General features: G+C 45.8%; 2 protein-coding genes across 5 annotated transcripts in view; one reads left to right on the top strand and one right to left on the bottom strand.

Annotated features, from left to right (window-relative positions):
- Positions 1 to 6,011, top strand: part of MTSS1 (MTSS I-BAR domain containing 1) — a 133,038-nt gene extending 127,027 nt beyond the window's left edge. For 2 of the 4 annotated variants that reach the window (XM_080939250.1, XM_080939251.1), the window contains exons 11-14: positions 2,050 to 2,244; positions 3,161 to 3,334; positions 3,686 to 3,893; positions 5,066 to 6,011. In XM_080939250.1, coding sequence (XP_080795376.1) covers positions 2,050 to 2,244; positions 3,161 to 3,334; positions 3,686 to 3,893; positions 5,066 to 5,766 — 1,278 coding nt within the window. In that variant the 3' untranslated portion in view covers positions 5,767 to 6,011. The remainder of the gene's footprint in view (positions 1 to 2,049; positions 2,245 to 3,160; positions 3,335 to 3,685; positions 3,894 to 5,065) is intronic. The other 2 variants (XM_080939253.1, XM_080939252.1) reach the window with 2 other exon arrangements.
- A 3,996-nt stretch (positions 6,012 to 10,007) lies between these two features.
- NDUFB9 (NADH:ubiquinone oxidoreductase subunit B9) lies at positions 10,008 to 15,948 on the bottom strand. Its single transcript, XM_080939469.1, has 4 exons — positions 15,802 to 15,948; positions 13,091 to 13,283; positions 12,554 to 12,667; positions 10,008 to 10,221 (listed from the first exon to the last, which is right to left on the bottom strand). The coding sequence occupies exons 1-4, from the start codon at positions 15,900 to 15,902 to the stop codon at positions 10,090 to 10,092; spliced, it is 540 nt and encodes a 179-aa protein (XP_080795595.1). The 5' UTR covers positions 15,903 to 15,948; the 3' UTR covers positions 10,008 to 10,089.
- Positions 15,949 to 15,994: the final 46 nt, after the last annotated feature.

Genomic DNA, 15,994 nt, shown 5'->3' with positions numbered 1-15,994 from the left:
CATTAATCCAACACTTTGAATTTCTGATCATGGGTATGCATTTGCCCTTGCAAGATGGGAAGCTAAGCCTTACAGAAATTCTTTTGAGATGGGAGAAAAGGATAGAAACATGAACCTGGTCACTGTGACAGTTGATCCAGGCACATGTAGTACTGAAGGACCTGATTTATTTAATCAAAATGGAGTAAAGCTAGAGTTTGTAAGTAATAGTAAGGAACTTGGAGCAAGAAGCTTGGGGTCATGAAGCAAAGAGGGCTAACAGGGAATGACACGGACTTTTAACACCTCAAAGCCTGTCCCCAGTGACATTTCCTATAGCAAGGGCACATGTTCTAATCCTTCCCAAACAGCTTTACCAACTCTAGACCAAGTATTCAAATATATAAACCCATGGAACCCGTTCTCATTAAAACCAGCACACCAGGCCACAGAATTGAGACATACCAGTGACCAAAAGGCAGAGTGCTTACTATAGCAGAGTGTCAGAAAGCCAGGCTGGAGGCAGGGGGCTGTCAGGCACCTGGGCCTAGTGCCATCAATACTGGCACCTGTTTTCCACATCTGTTTGTCTCTGGATGCTTCATCCTAAGGTGGAAATATAGACTCATCAGCAGGCTTCCCTGATCAGAATCTCCCAAGTCACTGTCCAGACAGAGACGCTCAAATGTGTCATTAAGACCGGAGGTGCCACCATATGGAACCGAAGCTGTGCTGGACCGAATAAGAAGCTAGTAATTAGAGCCATCCTTGAGCTACCACTTGCCTAGGGACAGATTTGTGCCTTGCAATTGCTGTGGACCTACGAGGTCGGTGCTGGGTCCTTGTGGTACATTATCATATGCCCAAGAGCACAGAGTTTGCCTAGAGGTCCAGTGTGATGAGCCAGTATTGCTCTACCAGGTACAGGGCCAACTGATGTCTGCAGGCTCCATGCGCAGTAGGGCCAGAGCTCGGCTCGGTCTTACATTGCTTTCTTAAAACCTGTGTGGGTGAAAAATAAGCCTTAACTTACTGTCTGCTTCTCTCATCCCCCTCTTCTGTGTATGTCTGTCTCTGTCTCCCTTTCTGTACATTCCCTTCCCGCTCCGTCCTTCCTCCTTTATTTTAATTATGATTTCTGGTGGCCCATGATTTGGTTTGTTGGTCCCTTTGTGTGGCTCTTCCCTGCTGCAGAACTCATCCAGCTCGGCCTCCTCAGAAGCATCGGAAACCTGCCAGTCAGTGAGCGAGTGCAGCTCCCCCACCTCAGTCAGCTCAGGCTCCACCATGGGCGCCTGGGTGTCCACAGAGAAGGTGACTGGCCAGGGTTGCAGCTATGGTGGGCTGTTCTTCCTGACCTGCCCCCTCCTGCCTGCTATACACACAGCCATCACAGCTGTAGGAACCTGGAAACTCAGGATCTGCTCCAAAAGCTGAGCCCTCTTTGGGATAGGGCCTGGATAGGTGAAGGGTTCCCTAACAGTGTGGTCAGTGAGGGAAAGGAAAGGAGTATGGTGGATTTGGAGAAGTGAACAGGGTTTGTGTTCATCCGTTCTCCCTTCTTTCTTCTTGAACATCCCACAGACTGTTGGATGTGACATCTCATGTGTCGGAGGTCATGTGCTTTCTCGCCTTTCAGTTTGTACCCCCATCCCTAAACTTGATACAGAGTCTGCTCCTGAGCAGTGTGCCGATTGGGAAACCTAGAATGAACAGATCCATTTGGAAATACCTCCAAATACCCTGATTTGCATAACTTGATGAGTCGGTTCCCTAGTGCCGTGAAATCAGGCTTTACTGGTTTACAAAAAAATTAAAACACTAACAACATTGCAATTTAAGGATCAGGTTCTGAAACACGGGTCAGACATCCCAACTGTGTACTCACTGGGTTCTTTGCACCCTGGCTCTCCTGCATAGAATATCGTTGACAGCAGAAGCCCCGTGTTGATTTTGTTTGTAAATATTCAGGTTTCCCCATGTCCTCGCTGTCAGTGCCATCCTGTACCTCTACACTCATCCTGTTGTATTAATTTTTTCCTTTTCTCCTCCCTTTGTTTTTGTTTCCAGTTGTCTAATGGGTTTTCTCACTATAGTTTATCAAGTGAGTCCCATGCAGGGCCCGTGGGTGCAGGCCCTTCCCCTCATTACCTGCCTGCCTCCCGCCTGCTCCCTCGGGTCACCTCTGTCCACCTTCCTGACTACGCTCATTATTACACCATTGGGCCCGGCATGTTCCCGTCATCTCAGATCCCTAGCTGGAAGGTTTGTGTCTCCCCTCCCTCCCTCTTTCCTCAGCACCCCCCTCTCCTCCTCCCCCTCCTCTCTGCCATCCCTCCTCTCTCCCCAGCTCTCTCCTCCCCTCCCTTCTCCCTTCTTCCTTTCCTCCCTCCCTCATTGCTTCTGTGCTCACCCTTCTAATGTTCTGCCATCCTCTCCTCCACCTACCACCCCCTGCCAACTCTACCCTTTCACACTCTGCCTTCTTCCCCACAACCCTTCTTCCTCAGGAAGTCCCGCCTCCCAGGGGGCACCAAAAACCAAACAGCTAGAGATATTTTCCACACAGAACAGAAACCTGAGTCTTCCCTTAGGGAAATTTGCTGCTGGAGACTAGAGGTCAAGGACATACTGCTAGGCTCTCTGTCTGGGTGGAGCCCAGACCTTTATTTCCTCCTGTGCCACCTGCAGTGTTTTATCCGAGCCTATACTGTCCTCCTTGGCCATATGCCCAACTTGTCCTCTGATGACAGTCCTGCTGCAGCAACAGAACCACAGCCCAGAGTCACTCAAAAGTATATGAACTTTGCTTTTGAGTGTTTTATGTTGAAACATGCTCGTTTCAATATAAAAGCCAAAATTTTAAGTGATTTCCACCAGGTTAGTTGAGGTTCTAGGACGGTAAGTCTGTCCCTGGGGCTGCCAGTATTTTGGGCTGCTTATAAGCTTATCTCACAGAGTCCTCAAAACATGCTGCAGGTCCTCTACCAGGTCCCTGTACCAGAGTGGCAGAGACACCTGTAGAATGGCTCCAGCAGGGCAGGCCTGGCTCCTCGGGGTGGTTCTCTCTCTCCTGGCTGATGCTGTAGTATATAGAGCTGCTGTGTGGGCAGCTGTGGTGGGTGGCTATGGCTTCTCATCTGTTGCGGGTTATGGTTCTTGACTATACTGTTCTACTCAGGACTGGGCAAAGCCAGGACCCTATGACCAGCCACTGGTGAATACCCTTCAGCGCCGCAAAGAGAAACGCGAGCCGGACTCCAATGGGGGAGGACCCACTCCTACAGGAGGTCCCCCAGCAGTTGCTGAAGAGGCACAGAGACCGAGGAGCATGACTGTGTCAGCTGCCACCAGGGTGACATACCTGTTCTCTGTATCTGGTTGGATTCACAGTTAGGCCAAAATGGGGACCAGAGACCATGACTGTACTCAGGCTCCACTTAGCCTAGCAGATGGAGGGGTGGATCACCATTCTTCCCTAGCTCCACAATGTGTACAAGACAGGAGGAGCTGTGTGGTAGTTAGACATGTAGAACTCTCTAATTCCTACCTGGAACTATGCAGGTCTAAGTAGCCACCAAAGACTACTGACATGGTGCTCACGGGAGTGAACTGGGGTCTCACCTAAAACAGTATGGTATGGTGGCTCTGGTCTCTCGAGTTTACATGTCCCTGGTGGCTTGTGTGTCTGTCTTCCATTCCGCAGCCTGGTGAAGAGATGGAGTCCTGTGAGGAGCTGGCCCTCGCCTTGTCACGAGGCCTTCAGCTGGACGCACAGAGGAGCAGCCGGGATTCTCTGCAGTGCTCCAGCGGCTACAGCACCCAGACCACCACCCCGTGCTGCTCTGAGGATACCATCCCTTCCCAAGGTACGAGGCGCCCAGCTTGCCGTCCGGCTTTCCGGGCGGCTCCAGGTGAGGAGGCAGAGAAGCCAGCGGTGTTATAACTGCAGCTTAACTCCTGGGTGATGGGCTATGGAGTCACTCTTTCATCTCTGGGTGCTTTGGGGGCTACTGTAGTGGACAGGTCATTGGCTGCTGCCCAAGAAGTGATCCTAAACATCAGTTTTGCTCATTTCTCACCATCCGTGCGTGATGCTCCCCAACCTGAAATGAGGCACATGCTCTTAGTAACAGCTTCGTGTTTTCTCAGCACTCTGTGTTGAAGCACCTCTTTTTTCCTTGGAATCTTCACAATCACACATGGGAGAAAGATGCGGACACCAAGGCTTAGTAACTTAACTAAGTCCATGTAACTCTAGTCTGAGAGGTGGAATCCCACCCCTAAGTACTTAATCTACGCTGAGGTGGGCACCCCACTCCTCTCCCTCATCACCTTACATATGGGGCAGACAAAGCAGACATCTAACGAGTCACTATGGGATGGTTGGCTAAAGGCTGCCTGCCTATAACCCTCAAGTTATTAAAGATCTGAGTCAGTGAATCTCAAAGGCATCCCCCTCTGACCCCCTCAGGGACATTCATCAATCTAGACATATCTTTAGTAGTCAGAACCACAAGGACACTACTGCTATCTAGAAGCTAAGAGGCTGGGAGTTATGCTAACCCTCCTCTGAAATACTAGCCCTCCAGACCTCACACCAAGCCCCCAGTTTCAGTTGACCTGCTGTTCCGAAGCTATGCTTACTGTAAGCACCTCTCTCATTGCCCTGAGATAATTATTTTAAAGCAGTCTTGAGCATAAGCACCTTTGTGCTTGGTTTTTAGGAACTCCATCTCTCTAGCCCTCACTTGAGCTGTTAGTTACCATGGAGATGGTGAAGCCAACACTGGCTGATTCTGGACCAAAGGACTGGACAAATGTGTGTCCTTTCATCCGACTAGGTCGTTGGCAGCAGCTTTGTAGTGTGGGTCTCTTCCCCATCGCACAGTTCTCTATGTGGATGCCCAGGGGAGCAAAGGGCTCCAATAGGAAATTGGTACAGAGGCAGTGTTTTGGCATCTGGACAGGGGAGGGTGAGGCCGTGTGTACTCTGCCTAGTATGATTCCCATTCTCCTATCGTGGCATGGTAAAAGAAGAGTTGTCACCCTGAACCTAGACCATCTAATCAAATCCTATCCTCAGTTTCAGATTATGATTATTTCTCTGTAAGTGGAGACCAGGAGGCAGAGCAGCAAGAATTTGACAAGTCCTCCACCATTCCAAGGAACAGTGATATCAGCCAGTCTTACAGGCGGATGTTCCAAGCCAAGCGTCCAGCCTCAACAGCTGGCCTTCCCACCACTCTGGGACCTGCTATGGTCACACCAGGGGTTGCAACCATCCGACGGACCCCTTCCACCAAGCCTTCTGTTCGCCGGGGGACCATCGGAGCTGGTCCTATTCCCATCAAGACACCAGTGATCCCTGTCAAAACCCCAACTGTCCCAGACCTCCCTGGGGTTTTGCCATCCCCTACAGATGGGCCAGAGGAGCGGGGTGAGCACAGCCCCGAGTCTCCATCTGTGGGGGAGGGACCCCAGGGTGTCAGCAATATACCCTCTTCCTTGTGGAGTGGTCAAGTGCCGATCAACCCTCCACTTCCAGGCCTAAAGCCCAGTATACCCGAGGAGCACAGACAGGCAATTCCAGAGAGCGAGGCTGAAGACCAGGAAAGGGACCCCCCAAGCACCACTGTCTCCCCAGGCCCAGTTCCAGAGATTGACCCTGCAGACCTGAGCCCAAGGGAAAGTCCTCAGGGAGAAGACATGCTGAATGCCATCCGGAGGGGTGTGAAGCTGAAGAAGACGACCACTAACGATCGCTCAGCCCCTCGCTTCTCTTAGGTTCTCAAAGTTCCCAGGAAATGCTACCCACGGGAATGAACTCTTTAATTAATAAAGCCTAATTTGTCTTGATCCATTCCAGTCTATAATCAAGCAAAAGATTTTGTAGGCAATTCGAAATTCTGCTCTTTTAAAAGTATTCAACATCTTTAGATAAGAATTAAAAGCAACATATGTAATTGACATAATCTTGATCTTTTAATTTGTAAATATTGACGGTTTCTTTCTGCATATTTTAACCTTAGTTTCCCTTTTGATTTTTCTGAAGGTGCCAAATTCCATTTAACTTTTTTACAGGTCTTTGTAAAATTTTAAAAGCATAGAGGGGAGGGTGTGGGTTGGGGCAGGGAATCTTAGAGTAATTTCACAAAAGGATTCCATACTTAGTTGTTTTTCTTCCCTCAAGCTTTTGTAGATACATTATAGTTGTCTAGTTTAGAAGCAAATTCAAGTTATTTTAATGGTTAAACACAATGGATGGGGGTAAAACCCGCCATTCACAGATACTGTGTTCTGGAGGAGGACTGAGGGAGTAACAGTTGAGCAATATGCAGAGAAGTAAACCTGGACATGGTGGATGGTGTTGGGATTGGGGGGAGGGCTGGGAGGGGCACACTGTCAACATAGCCAATCCTGTTACATTTAAGAGTAGCCTTGTAGGTTGAATTTCCAGTAGCTTCATGATTCACGCATCCGAATAAGCCATACTAGATTGCAGTGTTTGTTTTTGTAAGGTTTGTAAGGACTTCCTTTCTCCCAGCATTCCTCTGGACCCCACACATGGCACCCACATCCAGTCCTGCGCATGCTGCTGCCACAGGTAGACATGATCCCTTTACTTTCTCGTCTCTTATACTCACTTCCACTGAATCCAAATACATCCAGAGGGGTAAGGCAGTTTAGAAAACGTGAAAACATTTAAAAATGATAGCAGGGAATTCTTAGATATAGAAGATGCCTTTTTCTTAACTGTGCCCAGCAGGCTGGGTGCATTGAAAAGCCCAGATATTTTGAAGAAAAAAAATTCAAACAGATTTATCAAGGGTAACCAGCTTGGAGTCTAGCAATTTTGCCAATGTGCTTACCAATCTGGGGGCTTGTTTTTCTTCCCTTCCTTAAATAAGGGCAGTTGATTGGCTTCTAAACACTGGAGCAAAGAGGATTTATTTACTGTCAACTGGGAGTCTGATTTCAATTCAGGCAATGTCTTTTTTTTTTTTTTTTTTAATGAAAATACATTTTTTAAAAAAAGTTTGTTATAGTGCCCATCCCTAAAGTCAACAGATTTGTAGATTTCAAGAGCTCACACTTAAAGACAGCTGTTAAAAAGGCAAGACCCTCAGCTACAACAGTAGCTGATAGTACGTTTGACCCTTTGGTCAAGAGACTTGGTGGGTCCTGGGTGCTCTGCAGATCTCTGTTGGCTCTAGCCTCTGATGACATAATCTTTAACACATAGCCACACTGGATGTGAGAGTAACATTCCTCTAGTCATGGTTCTATATATTAACATTTAACACTGCTGGGATTGCTCAAAGGACATTTTATGTTATGGCTTTAAAGCAAAGGCATGATTATTAGAAATGACAAGCTTTTCTTTGAAAAACAAGCTCCTTTTACAGACTATAAGCAAACAGTAGTGCCTGTGGTTTAGCCCACCAATCTTGAGACTCAAAGTAGCTGATGCATTATGCATATGATGCTTGAGATGGTTTTTGCAAATGCAGAAATCGCTGCAAGGTCATTCTAAAAGATACAAGCGGTATTTTAAACCTTTGAAAGGAATGGATGTAACTGTACGTAGGTACAGCTTTTCACTTGTTTAGTTTTTAAACGTTAGTATAATCTGAATAAAATTAATATAAACTGTTGCCAAATTCAATGTAGAAAGAATGTGACAAACACCTTGGGGTAGTTCTGTTTGTGTTTTTGCATATTGTAAAAGCAGTGTCACAGCCGAAAACGAACCCTTTCTAAAAGTAAATTATTGTGGTTTAGTTGCTAGTTTGTATTGAGAGTTGACCTCTCCCTGTGCAGTTTTTGTTTGAAACTTATCTTATATAGATAACAGTGTGTAATGTGTCTCCCTTCTACACTGTAACAGTTGCTTCTACCTACCTTATAAATAAAGAATCACTAAGAAAAAAAAGTCCTCAGGTCTCCTTCAGATTGCTTGGGGTCTCAGTCAAATGTTAGAACATGGACAAAGCCTCTGAGCTTAGAAAATGTTCCAGAAGTTGTCTGTGGCAGTTATGAGGTTTCAGGGCGAGAGCTGCCTAATTATTTGAAAACAGTTCCAAAACCCTAAAAACATTTTCTTCTGATAGTAAAAAAGAAAAAAATTAATGCTTTACTTTTTTTTTTTTTAATAGTTTCAACTATGCAGCCCTGGCTTACCTAGAACTCTGCAGACAAGGTGGCCCTGAACTCAACAGATCAAGTGCTGAGTTACAGTTGTGCAGTTTTTCAAAATGCTGGCATGTGTGTCGTGGTGTGTAAAGGGCATCAGACAATCTGTGGGCAACAGTTCTCTCCCAGTACACAGGTCCTGGGGATAATCCAGGCGTGACTGCTAGCCTTCCCCGGTTCACCTTTGTTAAAACTAACTTGGGATACTTAAAAAGGTCTGCTATATTGTAGGTTAATGTTAAAGCAATACATAATTGGACAATAGAGTTGCCAGGAACAAAGGTTTGGTAAAACGGAAGAAGAAAACAAGAGATTCAAGAGGAGGCAACATGGAAGTAGAGGATGTTTCTCTTGGCACTTCTCTATATGGATAAGGTTGTTATGATTGTTTCTAAGGGTTTCTATGGGTCAATTTATCTAGGTAAGCAGTTTATATCTTTGTCAACTGGTTGTAAGCTTATTGTATAGTAGGATTATAGATTGAGAATTTAACATATAAACCTGTTTGATAAGTTATTGTTTACTTGTGACTTTACCAGGCTGTGGAAGACAGCGTGTGACAGCAATGGCTGAGCTGTAGCTGGAACTAGCAGTTCCAGCTCTGTTGCCTGCATGAGGTGAGGACGTGTGGGGCCTGTGGATGAGATATGTGTGTGAAAGGCTTGGCAACAACACACCAAGGGGAAAGTAAGTAAAAATAACACACTGTGGAGGTCATAGGGCACCCAGGACAGAAGTGGCAGGGGCAGGTGAGTAGATGGTGCCTGGATCAAAAGAAGCTGGGGTCTGAGTACTGAGGTGGTGTGGAGCTGCTAAGATAAAGATGCTCTACCATGCCATGTGGCCCCAAGGGAATGGGATAAAAGGTTGTCTCTATTTTATTTTTACCGCTACACTATATCCTTACTGCTCAGCAGAGGAGGCACAGCTGGATAACTGTATCCTAAGCGTCCAAAGTTTGTGTCCCACATTAGACTTGAGCTGCAACCTTCAAACCTACATACACCCCCACCTCCAGAAGGCCTAGGACTCTGCCTGTTCTGTGTTGCTTTTTTCATAAAGACTAAAATCCCATTAGCAGAGCCTTTAGGAAATGAAGAGGGCAGCTAGGAGTGGCAGCACACCCTATACCCCACAATGTGTGGGTCACTAAGAAACCACTTGCATATTTTGGCTTTTTTTTTTTAAAGAATTATCTATTATACTTTTATTTATTATGTATCTGAATACACTGTAGCTGTCTTCAAAAATACCAGAAGAGGGCATCAGATCCCATTACATCCTAACCCACCATGTGGTTGCTGAAAATTGAGCTCAGGACCTCTAGAAGAGTAGTCAGTGCTCTTAATCTCTGAGCCATTTCTCTAGCCCTCTTTTTCTTTCTTTTAAAGCCCTCTGTATTTCTCCTGTTTATTCCTTCCCTTTATTAGGCAAGCCTTCATCTTAAGCCCTTACTCAGTAGTCGACTAGGGAGATGGCTCAGTGGATAAAGCACTTACAAGGACCTAGGTCTGGAGCCCAGCACCCATGAAGCTGGGCATAGCAGTGTACAAGAGACCTCACCTTAAAGATGGAGGTGAGGAGTACCACCCACACAGTTCTCTGCCCTGCTCGAGTATGTCTGTGCATGAGTGTGCCCGAGTATTCACACACAAAGACGAAAGCCAACTTGGCCCTAACACTGAGAAGCTCTTCCTTACTGAGCACATGTGCTATCAATATAATTTTACAGGTAACTTTAAAAAAATGGACATACACGGTAAAAACCAAACCACAATACAGGCAAACAGTTGGTGCCACAGGAATCCTTAGAAGAACACTTCAGGAACAAATGACCATGTAGTTATTTTATTAGGGCAAGTGTGAACACGTTCTTTAACTCTCACTTGCAAGCATCAACAGTGAGGTGCCTGTTTATGTGGGCCGTTCCCGAGGTCTGGTCACAATATGCCACCACAGTGGGGGCAAGTCACCTTCCCTTCTGGCAGGAGGCAAAGCTTCCGTCATAATACCATCAGGTGATTTTTCCTCCTGCAGCTGCTTAACCTAAAAGGGGACCAGGAAGGAACAATTATAGAACAAATCTCAACAGTAAAACACATCTGCATGGTCAGATGACAGCCTGTCTCCTTCCACCCTGAGTTAGCATCAAGAAATGTTTATTTCATATAAATCTGTACTATTTCTATGCCTGATTCTACAAATCAGAACAAGCCGTCTCTCTGAAGAGTGTTTTTTTGAAGTATGTGTCTTTTATGGAGCTGAGTCGACTGGTGTGGAAGTAGACCAGGCTGGCGTCTTAACTCCTCAGTCTTCCTGCCTTGTCCTTCCTAGTGGTGTCATCACAGGTGAGCCAGGTGACTGTTCTCACTTCTAGCATGGCAAAGCTAAGTAAGCATTCTACCATCCCTTACTCCTTCAGCAAAGCCACAGTCTTCCTAATTCCTTTACTCATGGTCTCCTACTAGTCTCCAGGAAAACACTATTATCTTACCTAAGGCTCTCCAAAAGCACTAAGAAGCCCAGCTCAGGTGTATTGGGGTGCACATTAACAAGGTCAGCAAGCAGCCAGGACAAGAATTCATGTGAAGTCACATGAAAAATAGGCTCTGCCCTGCCTGATGTTGTTCAACAAGATTCTCAACATCACTGTCCTAATGGGAAAGAACCTAAAAGTAAAAGCTCATTCACACACAGCACTGGATAATATCCAGGAGCTGAAAGCAGAGAGAGAAGGGAGGAACTCCGGAGAAGTCCTCAGTGGTCACTGGCCAAACAAGCTTGCTGCTCACCACGAAAATTTTAAGCCTCAATATGCTGTCATACTTCTTACAAAACATGACGTCCCTTGGCCACATGTACTTTCTACTTCACCTTGGCTAAAGACTTCTAATACCAATATCCTGAACTTTATCTCCCAGAACCAGAACAACTTCCAAAATGGTGAATTGAGAGACCAGTATCTAGTTCCTGCTACCACCTGGCCATCTGCATAAATTCCCTCAGAGACCCTGAAGGACTGATCTACACATTCCTCCCGAGTTCTCCACATCAGCCCGTCTTAACTGCCTTTTTAAGTTCAGCTTAGACCCTGTCAGGACCCTTCCCTTTGAAACACCATGAGTCTCCTGCTGTTTTATTTCTCCAGACAGGATATCTCTGTGTAGCCCTGGACGTCCAGGAACTCACTTTGTAGACCATGCTGGCCTTGAACTCACAGAGCTCCACCTGCCTCTGCCTCCTGAGTGCTGGGATTAAAAGCGTGTGCTACTACTACTGCCTGGCTCTGTAGCTCTCTTACTTGTCTGGAAAAACAGCTCAATGGGCAAACTGGACCTGACTGGTCAGTATAGCTAAGGAGAAAATACTAGAACAAACCAATGCCTAATACATCAATTACCCAGTGTCAAATGGGCCAGCGCTGTCACTTGGCAAGCCTGTGTTTTCCAGCAAGCTCACCTTCTCCAAGTCCAACACAGTTCTTCCACGTGTTCCCCACCTCCCCGCCCTCCAGACCCACTTGCCCTGGATGTCTTCCCAGGGTACGGAAAAAGCAGAAGCTATTACAAAGAAGTCTCATCTTCAAACCTTTTAGCCTGAATGCATTTACATACATGTATCTACAAAAACAGTGAAGAACCTTTTCTAGTTCCCTCTCAAGGATCTCAGTTTCTACAGTTTTAAATACAACTGAAAACTTACAAATTCCCACTTCTAGACCAGATTCCTATGAGTTGCCAAGTGGAATGTGTACTTCACAGAGGCCAGGTTCTCAAGCTTCCCCTTCTGAATGTTTGATTACCCCGACACGTGGGACCCCCTCCACCTTACACCAGCCTTTCTCATCTCAACACCAGCCCTGAACGGCTGACAGTAAAGTTTAGAACAGAAACCATTGATTTCTCCATGTCCCTCACCCACCCCACAGCCAATGACAATCCCCCCAGGGGATGTTCTATCTGTCCACGTCCCTTCCACAGCTACTGCAGCACTCTGTGGGCCACACGTTTTCACTAAAACTACCACACAAACCCTAAACTGGACTCCTGCTTCCTCCTGGCTTCTCCAACAAATCACCCACACTATCATAAGAGCTGCTAAAACCTAACTCTAACCATCCTAAGTTGAATGAAGAATGCATAGGGCTGTGGGGTAGGGAAAGGACAAGGAGTTTTATAGAAGAGGAAGAGTAGGTGGAGGGGAAGGAAGGAAAAAAAAGAGAGATCAGAGAGGTATCTGGGAAACGGCTAATGTGAAACCGAACACAGCGAGAAACTAAAAGTCTAGATAAGAAGCTAGCATAACTGTCAGGGCTGGACTGTGGACCTGGTCCCGCAGAGGTAACTGATCAAGGCTGTGGGGCACTGTCAGGACGTACCTCTCGATCCCAGCTCTCCATCCTCAGTCTCTTCCACTGTTCCCTCTTGGAAAAGTAATCAGGATACATTGCTTTCTCAGAAGGATGCCAGTAATCTAAGCACCATTCTGGAGCCTGCAAAAAGAGCAAAGTTATTCCGTAGGCTAACAATCAATACCATGGACAAGGCCTGCTCAGGAGGCAGGAGACAAAGCTCAAGGGGCTGCTATTAGTCATCCTGGCTCAGGTGGTCAAGTGCTAACACTCAACCATGAGAACCTGAGTACAGGGTTCCAGCAATGCTCAGTACCAGTCCAAACTGGCTAACTTTATGTTTTCCAAATGAGCTATGTACCAAATACGTTAGCACTGTGCTTTGCCAAAAGTACATTGTAAATTTATAAATTTACCTGAATTTATGAAAGGAGGAGAGAAAAAAGTTGAGCTGTCAAGGAAAATTTAGCCAAGGCTCAAATGGCACATGATATACAAGGCAGAGGTCTGGGACCGGGGACAAGGTTGGTGCCCTGTGAAGCAGCTGCCACGATCTCCACCTACCTTGTAGCACTCATATCTCTCATAGGAAGTACCCCCAGGAGAGTCTGGGAAGATATACGGCTGAGGATGCTGATTTTGCCAGAATTCTTCTTCTGCCTCCCTCAGCAGCTGGGTAGCTTTCATCATATCCTTCTCGTTCTTATGTTCTTCAAACCGGGCTCTCATCAAGCAAGCAAAGTACCGGTATTTGTCCCTTAAATCAAAATAATTGTGGACATCAGCAGAGTTATCTCCTTGAGTGGCAGCATTCCCACTCAACCTCAGTCACTGTGAGCACTTCCTCTGTAGCCTTCCGATGCTGTATTAGCACAGTAGAGCCACTTCCCTCTCATCAGTAATAGACACAAAGCATTAAGTACAGCCTAGCTATTTTCCTCTCTCCCACAAGGATTTCGACAGGAAAAGAAAAGAAAGGTGACAACTATGGCAGTTTCATTCAATATGCACTCACTGACAACTACCACGGGTCCTCTCATCTTGTTTGATCATCCCCACAGCATCTAGCAAAAGACCGGAAGACCTGTGGTAGCTGTCACACAAAACACAAGAAAACAAAAGACCCATCCAGACCACTTAGTCATGAGAGGGAACCTCTCTAGACTACTGCTAAACTAGCTGTACAGTCTGGTTTAAGTTACTTAATGTAAAGACTGACACACACATTCTAAGAGTGCACATACAAAAGCACACTTCACAAAGTGCTCAGTGATATAACAGGCATTACACTAGAAAATAATTTACAAAAGCAGTGCCCAATAAGGTCTGATGAATGAGGATTTGTGTTAGAGGTAGAAGGGAAACCAGGAAAACCTTGAGGTCAAGTCTAGACTGCTGAATTGCTTAGTAATGTCATTAGCTGGAACAGAGAATTTGAGGATAGAATCAGTATGTAGAAGTGAAAAAAAAAAAAAAGCTCTAGTTTTAAAGAATTTGGATAAATTTAGTTTAGCAAATAGCAGATGACTTCACAGACGATGGGAAATACGGCTAATTCAAGCACCAACACTGAGGACGTATATAGGAGACATAGCACCTAAGACAGAGCCTTAGGTGGAACCAGAGAATTTCCTAGAAGACAGATGAGGATTAGGGAGATATGGGTGAGTAGGTAAAGTACCGTGCAAGCATTAGGACCCGAGATTGGAGTCCCAAAACCCAAGTAAAGCTGGACATGGGAGCACACATCAGTGGTCCCAGCGCTCCTCCTGGGGATGACAAGATATGAAAGATTTCCACAAGTTTATAGGCCAGCTGGCCTGGCATACTAGCAGTGTACTGTCCCAAACAAGGAGAAGGGCAAGGTCTGACACACGAGGTTGTCACACAGATGATATCCACACTGGGTTTATTTTTGTTTGTTTTGTTTTAAGTGAACTGATTCAGAAAAGGACTAAGAAAAGATGTCAGCTTGTAAATGTTAGTGCTGTCATATTAGCTAGTTTATTATTCCCTCTATGGATATGAGCTCTAATATTTCCAGCTGTATTAGAGTATCACCTGAATTCCTGAAGGGGATTGCAGCTCAAAAAAGGACTAAATGTTATTTATTTGCCACCAAGAATGAAAGCTGATGGGCTGGAGAGATGGCTCAGCGGTTAAGAGCACAGAGTGCTTGTCCTGAGTTCAAATACCAGCAACCACACGGTGGCCCAAAACCATCTGTAATGAGACCTAATGACCTCTTCTCGTGTGTCTGAAGATAGCTACAGTGTACTCGTATATATAAGTAAATAAATCTTTTTTTAAAAGGGAATGAAAGCTGAATTGCAAATTCAGTTAAACAAATAAGAACAACTTTGGAAAGAAGCTAACAATTGTACAACACTGTACACTGCATCTGATTGTATAACAAAGAGGTGTAACCACAAACTTGCATTCTAGGATTCAGGGTTACCCTCTGAAAGTCTTACATGGCTATTTGATTTTCTACCATTTTCTTGGACGTCCTTCATGTGGGATTAGGTTTTAGTGTGGAGGTTTGGGATTTACATATCTTGGGTTGTTACTGCACCTTGCATTTCTTTTAGATCATGACATTCTACATGTTTTAACACTATATTGTTGTTTATTTGTAAAAAGCATCTTCTTTGGCTAGTCTCAAACTCATTATGTAATGGAGAATATCTCTGTCTCTCCCAATATATGCCACCATATGAGAATTAACACGAAAACTAGTAACAATTGTTAAAGGAATAAAATTATGTAGGAGGTGAGAAAGAGATGCCAAGGATCTATCCGATAAAGCCAAATAGAGAAAAGCAGATGGGAAAGGGGGAAAGAGACTAATGATTTTGTGACAGAAATCTAAATTTTAATCTTAACAGGGTCACGCGGAAGCTGAACAATCTTGGGCAAGTCAATCCTGAGCCTGCTTATCTAAAAAATACGGCTAAAATAATTTCCAAGTTACTCTGCAAACTAAAGATCATGGACAAATTACTGTTAAGGTTAGGGACAAGAGTCATAAACACATTAGCGTTAGGACCATGACTATGACAGTCCTAGGTTTTTATTTCTTCATGCAACCTTCTAAGCTGGGTCCTGGTCGCGCCTCCACACAATCATCGCCGCCAGATCAAGAAGCAGAGAAGATTGCATCAGGACCCAGGTTCAAGGGCGGGCTCCCTTCACTGTGTCCCTAAGTCCTTGATGAGACCGGCCCACAGGGCCTCTCGGCCTCCGTCCCCGAGCCCAGGGTCCCTTCTCCCCACCTGTGGATACACCAAGACTCGAGATGGCGTAGCGCGCGCTTATACAGCCGCAGCACCTTCTGCCGGTGGCTCAGGTAGGCCGGAGGAGCACAGAACGCCATAACTCTCGGTTCACCTTCAGCGGCCGCCGCGGGGACTGGCGGGATCCCGGAAGCGGACGATTGGGAGGCGGAGCCGGAAAGATAAGCATGCT

This window comes from Micromys minutus (assembly GCF_963924665.1).
Source record: "Micromys minutus genome assembly, chromosome: 27".
Classification (NCBI taxonomy): Eukaryota; Metazoa; Chordata; class Mammalia; order Rodentia; family Muridae; genus Micromys; species Micromys minutus.
The sequence above is the reverse complement of the archived record's forward strand: the minus strand, read 5'-3'. Positions and strand labels throughout refer to the sequence as shown.

Coding starts and splice junctions, on each gene's coding strand:
- NDUFB9 (XM_080939469.1), bottom strand. CDS start 15,902: ATGGCGTTCTGTGCTCCTCCGGCCTACCTGAGCCACCGGCAGAAGGTG. Junction 13,284..15,801: donor GAGTCTTGGTGTATCCACAG/GTGGGGAGAAGG, acceptor TTTTGATTTAAG/GGACAAATACCGGTACTTTG. Junction 12,668..13,090: donor AGAGATATGAGTGCTACAAG/GTAGGTGGAGAT, acceptor CTCTTTTTGCAG/GCTCCAGAATGGTGCTTAGA.